At 40.7% G+C, this 18,986-nt stretch overlaps 1 protein-coding gene across 2 annotated transcripts in view; it reads right to left on the bottom strand.

Moving 5' to 3' along the window:
• LOC134577961 (sialic acid-binding Ig-like lectin 10) overlaps positions 1–2,861 on the bottom strand; it is a 29,085-nt gene extending 26,224 nt beyond the window's left edge. Inside the window, exons 1-2 of one of the 2 annotated variants that reach the window (XM_063436919.1) lie at positions 2,768–2,861; positions 620–979 (exon numbers count right to left, since the gene is read on the bottom strand). In XM_063436919.1, the coding sequence (XP_063292989.1) occupies positions 620–979; positions 2,768–2,852 (445 nt within the window). In that variant the 5' untranslated portion in view covers positions 2,853–2,861. The remainder of the gene's footprint in view (positions 1–619; positions 980–2,767) is intronic. The other variant, XM_063436920.1, reaches the window with a different exon arrangement.
• Between the last annotated feature and the right edge of the window lie 16,125 nt (positions 2,862–18,986).

Here is an 18,986-nt window from a genome sequence, read left to right on the forward strand (position 1 = left end):
CCTGGCTTGTCTGACTACCCGCTCTGGTGACTGACCCCTGCTTGATTCCTGGACTTTGCTTTTGTTATTTATTAGTTATTTATTAATAAAGGTGTGTTTGCATCTACTTCTGTCTCTGTCTGGTTCCTGGTTCCTGACAGTGTTGAAACAACAAATCCGATCCATGAAGACCCCACCTTGCAATTTGCAGGACTTAAAGGATCTGCTGCTAATGTCTTTGTGCCAATTACTACAGGAAACATTCAGAGGGCTTGTGGAGTCCATGCCTCAATGTATCAGAGCTATTTTGTCAGCACAAAGTAGACCTACACGATATTAGGTTGATGGTTATAATGTTGTGGCTGATCAGTGTGTGTATTCAGCTTTTTCTATACAATGATTCATAATGAATTCATGATTCATTTAACAGAAGCACACAGAACAAAAAACAATAGTTTTAAATAAAATTATAATATGCTAATTTAGTAAACGCTAATTTCATCACAGAATTCTTATTTAACCACTGGAATTCAGTTTGTTTTTCTCTCCATACATTTGCCACATTAACTCTTGGATCTAATAGCTCACAATAGTAAAAATAAACTGTGTTTTTAGTTGTAATAATTCCTGATAAACTCACCTGCCACTCTTACTAAAGGCCGGATATCAAAATAAGTGAATTTTATGTCGTTGTCTTCTACTCTGAATTGATAGCTTGACCAATCAGAATACTCTACATCACTGATGCTGAATGAGCAGTCTCCTTTACTCACATCCCCAGTCAGCAAGAACCTTCGTCCTGGGTCATGCACAGAACCAGTTTTAGAAGCCACTAATTTGCCATCACGGTAATATTCTCTATACCAGAGTCCTTTGGCATTTCCAGTTAGCTCTCTTTCGATGATAAAGCTGCAGGTAATGTGCACACAGAGCCCAATCTGGGCTGTGACAGATTTTGTTGCAGTGATACTATATTTTGGGTTGGCCTCACTCTTATTCCCTGTGTCAAAAAAAAGCAACAGCAAAAAATTAGAGATATGTATAAGAGGAATAACATGTATTAATTTCTGGAAATTCAAAGTACATTCAAAGTGCAATTTAAAATTTTTGCCATTAAAAAAAACAACCTATTCTGATCTGATTCTTAATTTCTGAATCAGGGCACAAAATTGGGTTCCCATGCTATGCCTGTTCAAACCTTTGGTTGGAACAGGCAAAGCATGTATTTCAGGCCTCGGGAAATTGGTTAAAAGAAGTTACTCCGGAAGAGTTACTCCAAGCATCATGACCACTGCAGTGATATGAAGTGGTCATGGTGCCTGGAGTCTGTATGTCATAATGAAAAATTGCACATACAGAGTTTAAACTGTCTGCAGCCAGAGGTGTAACTCCACCTCCATCAGTGTCAGTGGGATGTCGGCAGCCAGCTTTCATTATACAGAATCTCAGTCATTGTCTGAGAGGGGTCAGCTGGCGATTGTCACCAGACCACCAGGGAGCCTCGGAGCTCGGCGGGGACCAAGGTAATGGGGCAAACCATTTTTTCATGTAGCAGAAACACACAATTTAGTATAGCGTCATATTAAGAGTTGTTGTCCAAGCTAGAGTTTCAGTTAAAAATGGATATTTGAGTTAATGCTCTGCTTCATTAAAAATAAAAGGCTAAGAACAATGTATTTAGTGCATAGCTCTGTTTACGTGCATTGCAATGAAGTGTGTTCAATTATTTTAACACATTCACTGCAAAAATGATGTCTTCAGATTATTACTTTCATTTGTTTAGCAAATTTTAATTTAGTCCATAAAGCCTCTCATTCCTTTTTTTTATACTTCAGGAACATTTATTAACTTATAGAGGAACAAATGTATCTGCCAGGAACGAACACATGTCACCCATTTCCTGACTGCAGATGGGCTGGGAATGGGACTGTATGCTAAAACCATGCATATTTTTTTATATTGTTTTCTTAGAAATGTTTGATTTAACTCCAAGCATTATGGTCAATCACAGACATTCTCTTAATATTCTGTTTCCATTTTCAGTAAGTTATATGCTAGTAATGTCATCAAGGTTCTTATAAATACCTATCAGAAAGGTATTTGACCGTATTGATCTATTCTGACACACCTGCTAGATTGTATTTTTTCTTTTATACTAATATTTTAGACCCAGTTATGGCAGTGCCTCCTCCCCCCTCTTAGTGAGATGTGTCTCTCCCAAAGTTTACTTCTATAAACACTTGGGGAAGACGGGCAGTTACTGAAGTCCCTGGTATCTTGTGGTGAGGAAGCTGATGAGCTGGGAATTAGCTCACATAGACTCCTTCCTGTTACTCATAGGCAACCTGCACAGTAACGGGCAGTAGATGCCGGTATATCACTCTGTCCAAGCACATTCTGCCTATATAGACATCTGGAGGTAAAAAACAAAAAAGGTATCACAGAGTAGGGTAGCTAAAGCTACACACTGTGTGCCAGGCAGTGTGGATACCAATCACTGCCCAGTGCTTGATTTAACGGCTGAGAAAAGGGGAAATGCTAATTTTCCAGGTATCACCATGTCTAATTATTATATAAACTTAAGACAAAGAGCTATTTTTTTTTTTTTTTTAGAGACCGGAATTCAGGAATACCTAAACATTGCAGAGATTTAAGAAGGCATTAGTAAATGTTGAAATGTGAGAATGTTTGATATTATTTACAGTTGCCTGAAAGTTCTCTCCATATCCCAAGTATTATGTTGATGAGGTCAAAGAGCAGTTGTGTGCAGAATATTAATGGTACTCACCTGTAAACCGTGTGGACAGTAGGAACCAAAGAAGGACCCCAGCTGTAGGACAGTGATGGAGAAAACAATATCTTCTAACCAGCATCTTTGCAAACTGTAACAATGAGATATATATATATATATATAGAAATCAATATCAGGATCTTTGTGGGAAATTCTCATGTTCTGTGTTCTTACACTAAGAAAAAACATTTGAAACCGTTTGTGTTTATTTGTTATAATGCAAACATATTTTAGCAGCTTGTCATATTGAACATTGTGTATTGTACTTCTGGAGTAATTACTAAGGTCAAAGTTCAACACATTCAATGATTCAAAGCATGGAACCATGATCATGTAGGAGAATAATGATCCTTGGATGTAAAGCATCCCCAATGCAACAATTACCATGTGTTGAGACCAAAGGGCCTCTCTGAAGATAGATATGAAAGGATGAGACAAGTCCAGGGAGACATGGGGCAAGTTACTGCAAGGAACATGTCAAGACACTCTCTATCAATGTCCATCTATCACAAGGGCAGATCCATAATGTCAGGAGGAACACTGGTAGATTATTTGTGTGTAATATACTATATATATATATATATATAATCTGTTAAAAACAGATAAAATTAGTATCTTGTAATACCTTTTTTATTGGACTAACAGAATTTTTAATATCAAGCTTTCGGGAGAGCCTCCCTTTCTCAAGTCTAAAGCATTTCTGAGCAAGACAGCACATAGAATTCAAAGTTGAGTTGTGATACAGGGGTTAAAGCGACATGAGTGCAGATGAGACACAGGTTTGAAAGGGTAGTAAATATCTTTTGTGAAGATCACAGAGTGAGGGGGAAAGAGAGGGAAAAAAACAAGCAAACAGTGCAGAAAACGGTGCTAGATGGGGAGAGCAAAAACAAAATAATTACTTGTATTAAGAATGCATGAATTCCCATCTAAGAGTTACAGGATATGCATGAAAGCCTACACCCAGCATACACAGACACACGTACATACATGCACATATACATAAGTAGTACATACATCCACACACAAGCACCAATACATGTACCTACACATATGCAAATGTGCCTACACATACATAGACCCATATATATGTACACATACACCTATTCACAAACACACATGTCTGCATGTATATACACACTTTATATCTACACACAAGATAACAAGATACAAATTTTATCTGTCTTTTACATCTACATCACTGGACTAATATGGCTACAATCTCTCTCTCTCTATATATATATATATATATAGAGAGAGAGAGAGAGAATGAGAGAGAGAGAGAGAGAGAGAGAGAATGAGAGAGAGAGGGATTATATATTTGTTATATATTTATTTATTTATTATTGTTTTTGTTTTGTTTTTTAATTCAAAATGTTGGTCCTTTGAGAGAAAACTGAAATTATATTTTATAGTCAGAGATACTTACATACATGCAAAATAAAGTTCACATTCAAGTTCCATAGCCTGAGATCTCTGTAAGCTGGCAAGTTCAGTTTTTTAAATAACTGCAGTGAATTTTATGAAATGTGCCCTTTTAGTATTCATACATTATACATGTTAAAAACAAATGCTTAATTTCAGCTCAAAGCATTTAGTTAAGAGTGCCATGACAACCACCAAAAAACACATGGCAGAGCAAGGTTAACCATGTGGGGCTTCCTAGCCAACTAATTACAAAACATTTGGGGGGTCAATATGTCCCCAATATAATGATAGAGAGGTTTAATACTTCCCATGTGCTCTCTTCCACCATGTGCGGCAAGTACCATCTCTCATGAGGTTCAGAGGGGTCAATTAAAACAAACAGACATTCAGAAAAGGCTTAATCACAAAGGGGTTAAATATTTATGGCTAGTATATTTTGTTATGTGGTTGGTGTAAAAGGTAATTTGCTACAATTCATATGTAGGGAGAATATATCAATTGGTCTTTGCACAAAAAAAAACTAATTGGAATTTTGTTTTGCAAAAGAGGTGAAAATTGAATCACTCACATAAACACAATGTACCAGTTGTTTTTTTTTGTCTAAAATTACCTCTTAACGAGAAAATAATCAATAAACAATGAAAAGTCACGTTCCTGAAAAGGGAATTACTCAGAGGTAGTAATGTGCTTTCCAAAAGGAACTAGTTATGAATAGATCTGGACGGTAAAACTAATCGTTTCTCCTTGCCTGGACTCATGGATGGACAAGTGTGGGAAGGGTGTTGGGAGCTAAGGAACTTTTAGATAAATGGCGGTGGGTTGCTTCGTAAAGGCATAACAGTACATTAATCAAGGCTTTGCTTATCATTAATGGCTGGGGTTAAGCTAGATGTTTAGAACTTTCTGGTCATGTACAAATAGCAGTAATAATAATAATAATAATAATAATACGTGGATATCCAGAATACCCTGTAAGCTAAGTTGTAAACAAGGATATGTGTGTCAGGCAATGTGAACAAAAAAAAGCATTACCAATGCAATATTAAAGGCCTGATACAGCAAGTGTTTCCTCCTTGGGAGGAAGTGAAACACATGGAGGGGCTTTGGGGGGGAAATGAGACACATGAAGTGGCTCTGGTGGGTCATGAGACACATGGAGGGGCTGGGAGGTAATGAGTCACATGGAGGATCTGGTGGAGAATGAAACACACATGGAGGAGTGTCGAGGGGGAGGAAATGAGACACATGGAGGGGCTTTGGGGGCAAACGAGACACATGGAGTGGCTCTGGTGGGTCATGAGACACATGGAGGGGCTGGGAGGTAATGAGTCACATGGAGGAGCTGGTGGAGAATGAAACACACATGGAGGAGTGTCGAGGGGGAGGGAATGAGACACATGGAGGAGCTTTGGGGGCAAATGAGACACATGGAGTGGCTCTGGTGGGGGATGAGACACATGGAGGGGCTGGGAGGGAATGAGTCACATGGAGGTACTGAGGGGAATGAAACGCATGGAGGAACTGGTGCAAGGTAATGAGACACATGGGGATCTGGGGGTGAGGGGATGAGTCACATGGAGGGGCTGGTGGGAAATGAGACACATGGAGAAGCTGGATGGATGAGACACCATGAAGGGCTAAGTGGATGGAATGAGTCACTTTGAGGGGCTGAGTATGGAATAAGACACATGGAGGAGCTCAAGGGGAGAGAATGAGACACATAGGAGGAATTTGCACCAGCAAATTCCATAGCGCTGTACAATGGGTCAATGGCATTGCAGGCTGATTTGGTTTTAAATGTTTTTAATATTTTGTTCATAATAAAGGCAGTCAGACAGCAAAATTACGTATGCAGTTTTACTTTTGCCTATGCAGAGTCTAATGAAATCATCAGATGGCATTTTTACATTGCCAAAAAAAAAAGCAAAAATGTTTACACCTAGCAAACCAATGTCAAACAACAATATAACGCATACTGAATATATTCCAATGCGGTATCGGAGTAAACGTATTGGTTGTTTTATATTAATAATAAGTCTAAGTGAGCAATATGTTGAAATGGGCATCAAACGGTGACATGTGGAAATGGGAAGTACTTTGTGTTGATTGAAACGTTCACACTGTGCAATTGTACAATGAACAATGATGCAGCCTAATGTTTGCTTTGAGTATTGATTGATTATTCAAGGTGCATTTAAAAACAGGCTAATGCGGATAAAGCAGTTGCTAACGTGAAATGCAGCGTGGGATATTTAAGAGCAGAGCATGCAGTCTCGTTCATCTATGGCTAATAATGTGGCATGGTTAATGGCAGTTAATGAAACAGAAACAATACAACGTATGGAATGTAAAACCAACTGAGCTGGTACTGAGCAATTAAGTGATGATAAAAATAAGATAAAGTTTGTATGTGAACATGAAAAATAACAGGGTAGGTGAAGAGTGGCCAGTCCGCTCCCCGGGTGATGTTCAGAACATGCCCTGCCAGTGAATTACGATCACTAAGAACAAAATTGTGTTCCAAACAGGGATTCTTACTGCATATTATCATAATCGCTCGACAGTGAAATCTAGGAAAGTAAGCAACAATCCTAACTGCAATAACTTTCAGTACATCTATAAAATCACGTGTGGTTAACAACATAGTAGATGTGTTACGTGCATATAAACTGTCGTGCTTACGTACATGTTTGCAGACTCAGACTTAATATACAAAGAAAAATGAAAAGAGAAAAAAAATAAAATAAAATATATAAAGCAAATTTGATTGAAGTTTAACCCCCATCATTTTAGAGGCCTCAGCTGTGTTAGACACACTCAGTGCTTTGGCCCCACTTTCCTCCTCCGGGCCAATCCCAGTCTCCCCATAGAGCTCTCAGTGGTGCAGTGGGCACTCGGGGGCCAAGCCAGTCCACCAGACCCCTCTCCAAAAGTCTATAGACCAACCGTCCCCTGCACCTCTCCTGCTCCCTCGAAGCATTGGTTGTGCTGATGTCCCCTCATATATCATCAGACTCTGACTACATTCTTGGGTTAGGGATGCATCCCCCATAGCCATCGGTCTACTGCAGGGCTGTCCAACCTAGCTCCACTGGGCTCACAGCAGCGGGGACATTACACTTCAGGACCCCAACTTAGCCCAGAGGTCGGAGGACCAGCACTTTGGTCAGCAGGCGACCCAGGAGACATAGCAACAGGTCAGCATCTCCTCGGGGTTCAAATGCTGTACGCGGCAGCCTTCAGGGTGAAGTAAGCAGGTATGATAACATTACTACTGCCAGCTGGTCGATCGCACAGGTAAGCATTTGGCGATCATGTGTGGGTTGTTATGATTTGGTATCTCATATAGCTATTTGCTACACTGGTATATAATTCTAGTACTTTTGGTAATTTCTTTGTACCATCTGTATGGGAATGTTTGTTTTTGTTTTGATTTATTGATATGTATGATGAGATATCCATTTGCTGTGGACCCATCTAATAAAGATTGTTGTATATATTTATGGTTGTGGTCCTTGCTTGGGTAGTATTTGTAACTTTTTTGGTCCTTTGGGAATGGGACCTTGTGTGAGTGAGCACCCAGTGTAATTTGCTTAGCGCTTCTTGAGACTGTCTTTATTAACATTTGGAGTGTGCCCACCTATTTTTATTCTCTCACCACCCCTCTTGACTCATGTCTCTGACTGCTTCTCTGCTGTTTCCAACTGGATGGCTGCTCTTTCCTTAAAGTTAACCTGTCCAAAACAGAATGTCTTGTCTTTCCCCTTCAAGTGTTGCTACTCCCCTGTCTTACGCCCTCCAAGTCAATTAGCTCTACCTCGTGGGCTCCCTGCCTATATGTTCTCTTTTATTCTAACATCTCCTTCACCCCTCTTGTCCATTCAATTAACAAATCCTGCTGCTTCCATCTCAAAAACATAGCACGCATCTGCCATTATTTAATGCCGGACGTGGCTAAGGTGCTGATCCTTTGCCGCTATCCTCCTTTACCTTGACTACTGCCATCTGCTCCTCAGTGGTCTCATGTATAATTAATGTGGTCTCTGTCAGTCCATTGGCTTCCCATTAGATATAGGGCTCAATTTAAAATTCTGGTACTTGTTTAAAAAACTCTACACAATACCTACCTATCTTCCCTAATACACAAGTTTATCCCTTCTATGCCCCTACACTCTGCTGAAGACCTACATCTATCCTCTGCTCATTCTCCCACCTCTGATGCTCGCCTTTAAGACTTTTCTAGGGCTGCACCGTCACTATGGAACTCAATTCCCTTTTCCGTTAGACTTTCACCCAGGCTCCAGTCCTTCAAAAAATCATTGAAAACGTACTTCTTCAGGAAAGAATATCAATCAAACTGCTACCAGCTCCTTCCACCCTGATTCCTCTCCTGCAACTGTCATCAAAACAAAACACTAAGCCCTCAGTGAATACTATCCTTGCAACCATATTTTTGTAGTCTGCCCTTACTTTTTGTGTGACTTTACCCCACTACATCTAGCATGAAAGCTCATTGAGCAGGGTTCTCAACCCCTCTGTTCATGTGAGTCCAACTCAACTGGTTTAAACTACGTGTCTGTCAGTCCACTCATTGTACAGCGCTGTGAATCTGTTGCCACTTCATAAATAATAATAATCATTAGTACAAAGGAGCCACCACTAACGTTGCACAGATGACTTAGTGCACAAAATTACTTGTAAGAAAACATCAAAATTCTGATAGCAATTTTGGTCTGCAGTTCACTAGAAACTAATAAGTAATAGAAGATGATGAAACAATACTGAGTGATGCAGAAAGAGAGAACGATTATAATCGTAAATATATGATGGAAAAAAAATGTAGGTAGAAAAGGGGAACAAGCAAATTTATTAACACAATTAATGCAGTGACACTAATTATTGCTATGGGAAATACAAAAACGAAATCATGTTTAAATATAATCCAGTATTCACGTATATGTGCTCTAGCTTGTTGATTTGAGGGCTGGAATCCTATAGGGTATCTGACACAAAGTGGAAAAGAACACAAATAAATAAACAAACCAATAAGTATGGAAATAGGAGGGTGGATAAAAATATTTATGTTAACCAGGGCTCAAATTTCTCTTGCCCATTTGCAAGCTGTGGAGTAGAACACCGGTGACTACATACTATTTAGAGGCATGTGGTGAAGAGAAGCCACCAGAGACTCTGGAAGCTCAGGAATAAGAGTTCCAAAGCCATGTTGAGTAATACTTGGGTTGGCTGAATCCACAAATAGTTTCTGACTGTATGGTAGTCAATACAGAGTAATCTGTGAGGGAGCTGTGTTTAGAATTAGCCCATGTACCGCGTTTTGTACTTCCCTCACACCACCGAATACGAGTACAGAGTCCCGTCCCCTCCAGTAAGCTAGCAGGAGGGGGGCTGAATAGAATATCAAAAGAGATAACTAGAAAATGTAGCAGCATGGGGGAGAGAAGTAATAGATATTGGAATTAAGATGGAGGCATGTTAGAGAAGAGGATGGGGTACACGTAAACAGGGCATGGATGGGCAAATTAATGGAGCCTGCAGAAAGGTAGCATTGATGGGTAGACAAAGAAAAAGTACAAAAAGAAAACATGAAAGGGGAGAGCAAGGGGTAAAGAAGAGAAATGGCAAAGAGGGGTAAAGATGAGAAGTATTCAAACACAGACACCCCCACAAATACACCCCTTTAGAAAGACACTACACAAATACATTCTTGCATTCACACTCAACAACACATAACACAAGTAAATCTCTGCATACAGGCACTACACTCAAATACGTCTGCATATTCAAACACAGAAAAACAAAAAAAAATGTAAATGTTTTGTTATAGCAGTTTTTCATTATTATTTTTTTTTTTAGAACCACTTAGCCCACCTACCTCTTGAAAAGCTACAGTGGATCCTCTCACTGGGGTCCAGTAGACAGCTGCTCCGATTTTTGTGTACTTCCTGTTTTGCAATTAATAGCCTCCTTCTGTGATGCCAGGGGCTGAATGACGTCACATCCCAGCTCCCAGCATCAGTACAGGGCACACAAGAGAGCTCTGCAGGCACAGTAAACACCCAGAGCTCCTGTGCTTCTTTGTATCCTATCCCCCACTGGATCCTGTACATCTTATAAGAATAGATACCTGCCATTGGTGTACTCTGTAAGCATGTTTGAGCAGGGTCCTCTTCAACCTATCATTCCTGTAAGTTTTCTTGTAATTGTCCTATTTATAGTTAAATCCCCCGCCCCCCCTCCCCCCCTGTTATAATATTGTAAGACACTACAAAATCCATTGGCGCTATATAAATGGCAATAATAATAATAATACTCTGTACAGGCAGTGGCGTACATACCGGGGTCGCAGGGGTCGCGGCTGCGACCGGGCCCGGCCCACCAGGGAGCCCGGCCGCCCTGCGACCCAGGTATGTAGGTCACTGGGCCAGCCTCTTCTGCTGGGGGGCCCAGGAGCCGGCCACCTCCGGGCCCCCCCGAGGCTGGCCCTGCTGTCACACGGCTGGCTGGCGGGAGCGCGAGGGAGCACTGTCCCCTGGTTGCTCCCTCTTCAGCTCCCTCGCGCACCGCACTGAAACCGGAGCCGGAAGATGACGTCATCTTCCGGCTCCGGCATCAGTACGCGGCGCGCGAGGGAGCTGAAGAGGGAGCAACCAGGGGACAGTGCTCCCTCGCGCTCCCGCCAGCCAGCCGTGTGACAGCAGGGCCAGCAGCACCACTGGACCCCAGGGAATCCCCTCAGCTCTCCCACAGGTAAGGAGGCTGGGGGGATTAAAAAAAAACAACAAAAAAAACGTTTGAGTGTGTTAGTGTTAGTGAGTGTGTTAGTGTGTGTGTGTGTGTGTTAGTGAGTGTGTTAGTGTTAGTGAGTGTGTGTGTGGTGTTAGTGAGTGTGTGTGTTAGGGAGTGTGTTAGTGTTAGTGAGTGTGTGTGTGGTGTTTGTTAGTGTGTGTGTGGTGTTAGTGAGTGTGTGTGTTAGTGAGTGTGTGTGTTAGTGAGTGTGTGTGTTAGTGTTAGTGAGTGTGTGAGTGAGTGTGTTAGTGTTAGTGTGTGTGTTAGTGTTAGTGTGTGTTAGTGAGTGTGTGTGTTAGTGAGTGTGTGTGTTAGTGAGTGTGTGTGTTAGTGTTAGTGTGTGTGTTAGTGTTAGTGTGTGTGTTAGTGTGTGTGTTAGTGAGTGTTAGTGAGTGTGTTAGTGAGTGTTAGAGTGTGTGTTAGTGTTAGAGAGTGTGTTAGTGTTAGAGAGTGTGTTAGTGTTAGTGAGTGTGTTAGTGTTAGTGAGTGTGTTAGTGTTAGAGTGTGTGTGTGTGTCTGTTACTGAGTATGTTTGTGTGCGTCTGTCACTGAGTGTGTGTCTGTCAGTAAATGTGTGCGTCTGTTCATGAGAGTGTTTGTGTGTGTGTGTCTTAAGCACTTACCTTTCTCCAGCGCCGGACTCCCTTAACGCTGGGGATCTCTCCGTCCCCATCCGCCTCTCAGCTCCGAATGCACATGCGTGGCAAGAGCCACGCGCGCATTCAAACCGCCCATAGGAAAGCATTACTCAATGCTTTCCTATGGACGTTCAGCGTCTTCTCACTGTGATTTTCACAGTGAGAATCGCAGAAAATCCTCTAGCGGCTGTCAATGAGACAGCCACTAGAGGCTGGATTAACCCTCAGTGAAACATAGCAGTTTCTCTGAAACTGCTATGTTTTCAGCTGCAGGGTTAAAACTAGAGAGACCTGGCACCCAGACCACTTCATTGAGCTGATGTGATCTGGGTGTTTGTAGTGGTCCTTTAAGTGTATGTGTTTATGCATGCACTGGCATACATACCGTGGTCGCACGGGTCGCAGCCCTGCGACCAGGTGCCCGCCGGCAATGTGTTGCGGCCCCAGCCTGCGCAGAGTAAGCGCTCGCGCGGGGGGGGGGGGGGGGGGGGCCCGGATAAGTTTTCGCACCGGGGCCCCATGGGTTGTGTGTACGCCACTGTGTACAGGGCAGAGCAGGGCGGTTTTTGCACGCCCTCACATGGGGTAACCTAAGGTGGCCACCTAGGGCCAGCCTGTCTATACATTGCACACACATGTGGATGCTTGGATTTCCCCTTTAAATAGATGGCATTCAGAAGCAGACAATGTGGCTTTCCACCTCCTGTTCCACTCATAAGTAGGAGAAATAAAATGTTATATAGTCATAAAAGTTGTGCAGACAGCTTCCTATTTCTGTGAAAATGTAAAATGCTAAATTTACAAATAACAAACAATAAAGAGTATAAGTAACATTTCCCATGTGACAAAGGGAACATGTCTCATATTCATGAGTTTGCAGGGACAGCACCTACCTGCACCTGATACCCATATTCTTTACTTCCTCTTTTATTTATTGGGTCTCTTTCTCTATGCATACATGAGACATGTGCGTGCTTAGTGCTTAGCTCATATAACATCTGTCAAATATTTCTCAGTAAGTAAAAAGCTAATTTCTTTTAGATGCTGCCACACCGAATACAGAGAGAGTATTTACTAATCTAAACCAGGTTGTCTCGCTTTGCTGCATTGCCGCCTTCCCCCGATATTTTCATAAGGCTAGTCACAATGTGAGCCAGCAGTGATTAGACCATATCCCTGATTTAGCTCATGGAGACAATGGAAGCAAAATGTATGTTCGACAATTACACTAGCAAGTTTGGCTTATTAGTACACGTTGTGAACATTTGTGTAAATTTTAAAAAAAAAACCTGATGATTTTTTCATCATATCATATGGTACTTCCTGATCACATGTCATTTGAACCCTTTTTATTATTCGCTCTGTTTTCGCTGATGTACTATCACAACAAAGACCTCTGAGAAATTTAAAACGTTGCTTTTCATGGGACCACAATAAAAGTAGATTTTTATACCACCTGTGCAGTGTCGGCCTATCTTTCCCAGTTCATTTTAAAAGGAACTGACTTCCTCAATTTTAACACAACCTAAGATAACTAAGGATAACTAAAAGTTTTAAATAGCTGTCATTTCTTTATAAAAAAAATTAATTTACATGCTATGCCAAGCAATGCCAGGCAAAGTAAATGTAAATGAACCGCGTAACGCGAGTACAGCATTCATTGGATGGCACAGTTGCTACAATGTGGAAGTATAGGGAGGGTAAGTGACCTTTACTGCTTTTTCTCCCCAGTAAACAGTGAAATGTTTTTTACTGAGATGACTGAAAAGGAAAACCAGAGTTCTTCCTTAGAAAAGCAACTAAGGAATATGTAATGAGAGTGGTATATATACTGAATATATGTGAATTATTAACGCAATCAAGTACTATGTGAGATAGATGGATAATACAGAACAAGCACATGTCAAAATTTCAAAAATTGTTCTCACTCTGAAGATAGAAAATAACTTTATTCCTAAGCAACATAACAATATAACACATAAACAGTGTAGAAAACATAATATTGGACAATGTGTTACAGTACAAGCATTGTTGAATTTCAGAACTTATAATTACTTGAGATTATTTACTAAAGTCACTTTCATTGAGTTTAAATTTAATTTTAAACTTATGGTCAGAGTAGACAAACTGGAAAGAAGTCTTGAATTCAGGTAAACTGTTTGCTACTTTGTCCTTAAATGGTCACTCTAGACCCCCTAAACAACTTTAGCTGGCTGAAAAGCTTTATTTGTGAAGAGTGTGTCCTATTTGTTTTTAGACATTTACACTTTTATAAACTAACCTGGTTACACCCCCTTGGCTTTTTAGCAGTCAACAGGTAATGTTACTTCCTGTTTTTGTTAGCTCAATGCAGCTGACCTCAAGAGGCAGCAATTGCACAGAGCACCTGACTTACAAAGACTGCTCATTAAACTCTATTGGGAAGTCTCTGATTGGACAGTCACAGAAAGTCTGAGCGGGGCTAGAAGGGGAGAGCTTGCAAAAGCAGCAGACAAGCCATCTGCAGCGTTTGCAAGCTGATTTTAGATATATCCCCAATGACAAAAATACATAGTGAAATGCATGCACTTTTTAATCCGGGGGTATATCTACTAAACAGTGATGCTTATTTATTTTATATTAGGGTAGTGGAGTGTCCCTTTAAACTTGAAATTTGCTGTGAATTCACTTTATACTCACTGAAAATCTCAATTAACTCTACTAGATTGGCTGTTTTGACCTAAAATGTTATATTCACTTTGAAATCTCACATTACTAGATAACCCTGTGAGTACCATGCAGATCGTCAATCTTGGGAATTTATACAGTATGTGAGTGTATGTTAGTTAGTGCATTTTTGGGGAGTGCTAGTGTCTGGGTTCTGGTGTAGCTTCTTTTAATGTATATACACGGTGTGAGCCCACAGTGTGTATGGTAACTGTAATTAAAATTCCCATTAACTCATACTTCAAAAGCCCACGAAGTTGAGAAACATCCATGCTTATGCGTTTAAGCAAAAAAGAAAATGTGAGTTTTCAGAAGAAAAAAAAAAAACGTATGTTAGATAAATAATCTTCAATAACATTGGGTAGCCAACTAGTAGCCAAACAGCTGTTGTAAACCTACAACTTCTAATATTGTTTTGCTCAGCAGCTGCCTATAGCAGTATGCTAGATGTTCTGGGATCCTGTAAAAACCCACTAGATTAACCACCTAACTGCAAATCTCCAAGACACATCTTAGATATAGCTCTGACAACCCAAGTGGTCCATTGCCCCGCGAGGACTAAACCTGGGAAGCTTTTATCTTTAATTATCAAAGTTATATATTTTTTAGGCAACAATTACCTTTACGGGTTCCAGATTTCTCTCTGCGTTTCTTTTACCGACCTCACCATGTTATATGTCTCCATTTGCCCTCAAGCGTAATTCCTCCACCGTTCTAATTCGCATTTTTTATCCTTTGCGTATTCTCTTGTTTATTTCATTATTTTCAACCGTTTCATCAGTATTTTTCTCTTCCTCTTTTTCTGGGTTTTAACTCCTATTGCCTTGACAGTCAGTGTAGGATAGGAAACACTCTAGCATGGGCACACACACATACATGCAGAAAAAAAAAAAGCAGAAGCCAAATTCTTAAACTGATAAACTGCAACAAACCCTCCTATTCAACTTGTTCTCTCCCTCAACCCAAATTAGTATGTGATTGAATTGTGTCATCAGTTACTCCATCAACAAAAAGAAAGGCTCTTTGTTGGGAAACTCTTGTTTGGAAACATTTATATGTTACAACTCTCGTGGGACATACAGTACTGAGCATTAGATATGCCCGAATGAGCTCATACCCAGGAGGCATAAGAATTCAGTACAACAAATCTGATAAACTAACAGGAAACATGTAGCAATGCTTCCTATAACATTACTGTGTTGAGCTAATTTCTAGAGATCTATCTTTCCCGGCTCCTTTAAAAAAAATAAAAAAAAATTACAGTGACTCTGAAAATGTTGTTTTAGGCTCCTAAATTCTTCTTACATTTGTTTCGGACTGTATATAGGATTGAATAAATACTTCTGTCTTGTAATGCTATTAAAACTTCCAATGTAAGGACTTTACGAAAACCTAGAGAGTCGAGGCCAAATTCTCTCTGACGCCTGATCCTCTTCAGTTTTTATCTCTCCCCCTCAAGAGAGATTTTAGGGAAGGAAGGCTGAAGGCAGCATGGGGAGGGACTATACTACCTGTGCTGGTGTCAGACGCCAATTATGCACAGTATTGATATTAGTCAGCCCAAGCTGGAAAATGACGCCTCGATGATGCGGCAGAAGGTGAAGCTACACCTCCAGGAGCAGAGGAGTTAACCTCATTATGTGTAGTGTTTCATAGACAAATGCTGCGTTTGCAGACTCCAGGCACCATGACCACTTCACTATAGAGAGCATACTGCTTGGAGTAATCTTTTACGTGTTACAACTGAAGGCATTGGGGAATTCATTCTTTCCTGTCTATGCCTATATGTACCTCCTCTTATGGTCAAGGATGTTTTTTCTTTAAACTGGGATCCATAATGCCAGAACCTACGATATGAAAACACTTAATGAGAGCTGAACAAACAGAAGGTATTGGGAAAATGTCTGATTAAGGGTTGTTGAACAGTCCAGAAGTCCAGAATAGTTACAACTGGGTTTATGACCAAGAGCAGGCACAGGTAGGTACACCTATGGAAGAGAAGGTCTGTGTTCCTGAAATGCTTCAGAAGCATAAAGGACAACAATGCTAAAAAGGAAAACAGAGCAAAAAAATTTGATCTAGAACATTATTCAGGAGGAACCAGGGATGTATGAGGTAGCAGACATAATTGGTGCAGGAACAGGTAAAGCAATAATCTAGTCCATATGTTAGAGCAGGCAGAAGATATTCCTAGCCAATGAAAGAGGTCATACATCAAGTAAAGTATCAGGAGAGACAAGCAGCTGGACCAGGAATGAAATAAAATGTCAGAGAGTCAGTCTTCCAGTGAAGGACTACCAGAACATCCGAGCACTGTCTGGAGCTCACATAAGTATTTACATGGTTGAATCTGGGATACAGTGGAGGTATGAGGTGGGAAGATACCCAAGTGTCTTTGTAGGACTTTAGTGCATTTGTAAAGGTTTGAGATGATCATTTATACAGTGTCAACATATTCAGCACTTAACTATCTCAAAACTGGAATTGAAACATCAAGCAACTGATAAACCCAACAAAGGTGTCAGAACCTTGAAAGAAATAGGACTCATGTTTGCAGTATTCGGAGATTGACACTTCTATCTTCTCACTGAGACTTTTATGTGGTAGATGCTAGTCTGCAAAACCTTGAACTAGCAATTGTAATCAGTACGTGGTATAGCAGGTAAGTGACAGCCCTATGCCTTGCAGTCGTGACTGCAACATCAGGAAAATTTAGACATTGATAGGTGGTAACTGACCAGCAGAACAGGCTGGTTCTACTAAAAATGTGTGGATTCATACAAAAACCAACATTAAAAAACTTCTTATGTTTAGATGTTTTTATTTATTTTTTTATTTCAGGTTTACTAAACTTTTAAAAACAAAAAATAAATCAACAAAAATGGGCTTATTTCTTTCAAGGTTTCCTTATAAATGAATTAAAAAATATTAATCGACAGAGAACGAAGCATGAGGAAGTGCTACAATGTGTGCTTTCTAACGGCTTTGTCGATAAACATTAAGAGGAAACTGAGATGCAAGTGTATGTCTAGGAAGCAGATGGTCTGGGAGATAATGCACCTCTAATAAACTTTAATAAAATTGAATGGATCAAAAATATAAACGGGAAATAATTTAGAGGCACCCATAAAACATTGTAATCTGTTAAGGCAGAGTCTCTTTGATGACACAGACACATTATACGGGATTTTGCTAGATTAAATAAATGGAGTTAGAAATCTCACCCCTTCCTCTATTAACCAATCTCTGATGGTTACACAAGTGATATTTCAAAAGCTGAAACCGGAAATCTCTCCTTGTTTGGCTTTTATTCAAATGAGCAGGTGGCTCTGAACCCAGTGGTATTTTAAAGTCTTCAAGCTATAGGCGATTGCCTAGTTTCCATCTGTACATCTGTATTTTCAGGAAATATACATAATAATAATATACATAATATATACAAAAAATATAGCAAGTGCTCTACTTCGATTGGTAACCCAGTGTAACATGCACTAACTTCAACATGGTGCTAAAAGTGGGAGAAAAGTCTCTGCACTCTGTGATTCAAATTTCTCCGTCACTTCCTCCCAGCAGCACTTGCGGTGCAGCCGCAATTGTTTTTAAAGGGGCCCGTCCGGCAGTACAGGGATTAGGTCACTAGCTTTGACTAATACAATACTAGGGTATCTCAGGTACCATAGCCAATACAGTGAGCTGTAGTGGTTATGATGTTTGGAGTGTTCCTTTCAGGATTAATAGTTGATCCAGCACGTAGAACTGTGTCACACCTAGGACTAATGCCTGGCCTTAGAATGGCTGGACTTAACGTACCAGAGAATAGTCAGAATACTTGCCGAGTTCAGGGATAGAGAAAAAGACACAAAGATGAGGGAAAGCCAAAAGTCAAGGATACCAGAATACAGGGAAGTCAAACAAAGCCAAAGTCAATAACCAGAAATAAACGCTCAGGAATACACTCTCGGACAACAACTAAGGGAAACCACAACAGGGCAATGAGCTGAAGAATTAAATGAGCTTAAAAACCCCTCTAGTGGATCCGATTGGCCGCAACCGGCCTTTGACCCCAGAACATGTGTGTGCGTCTTTTGCATGACGTCACGTGGATGTCTACATCGTCCATGCCATGGGTGGATGTGGGACTATTAATTGATGTAGATCTGCAGCGGCCGGCATCCATCAACATCCTGCAGGGGTCAGACTGTCAGGATTAAAAATTGATCCCGCACGCAGAACTGTATCACACCTGGGACTAAGGATAAAAGGATTTGAGATTTGATTGGACATGAGGGGTGAAGGAGAGGTTGGAGTCAAAAAGAACACCCAGGCAGCGAGCCTGAGAGGTAGAGGTTATGATAGCGCCGTTGACTTGGAGGGAGACAGACACTGGAGTAGTAACACTTGAGGGAAGAAAAGATCAGAAGTTCTGTTTTGGACAGGTTGAGTTTAAGGAAGTGAGCAGCCATCCATTTGGAAATCAAAGAGAGGCAGTCAGAGAAACAAGTCAAGATGGGCGGAGAGAGATCAGGAGAGGACAGGTAGATTTGTGTGTCATTAGCATAGAAATGATAATGGAAGCCAAATGAGCTGATGAGTTTACCAAGGGAGGCAGTATAGATAGAGAACAGTAGGGGACCAAG

Source organism: Pelobates fuscus, chromosome 11 (assembly GCF_036172605.1).
Source record: "Pelobates fuscus isolate aPelFus1 chromosome 11, aPelFus1.pri, whole genome shotgun sequence".
In the NCBI taxonomy this organism is placed as follows: Eukaryota; Metazoa; Chordata; class Amphibia; order Anura; family Pelobatidae; genus Pelobates; species Pelobates fuscus.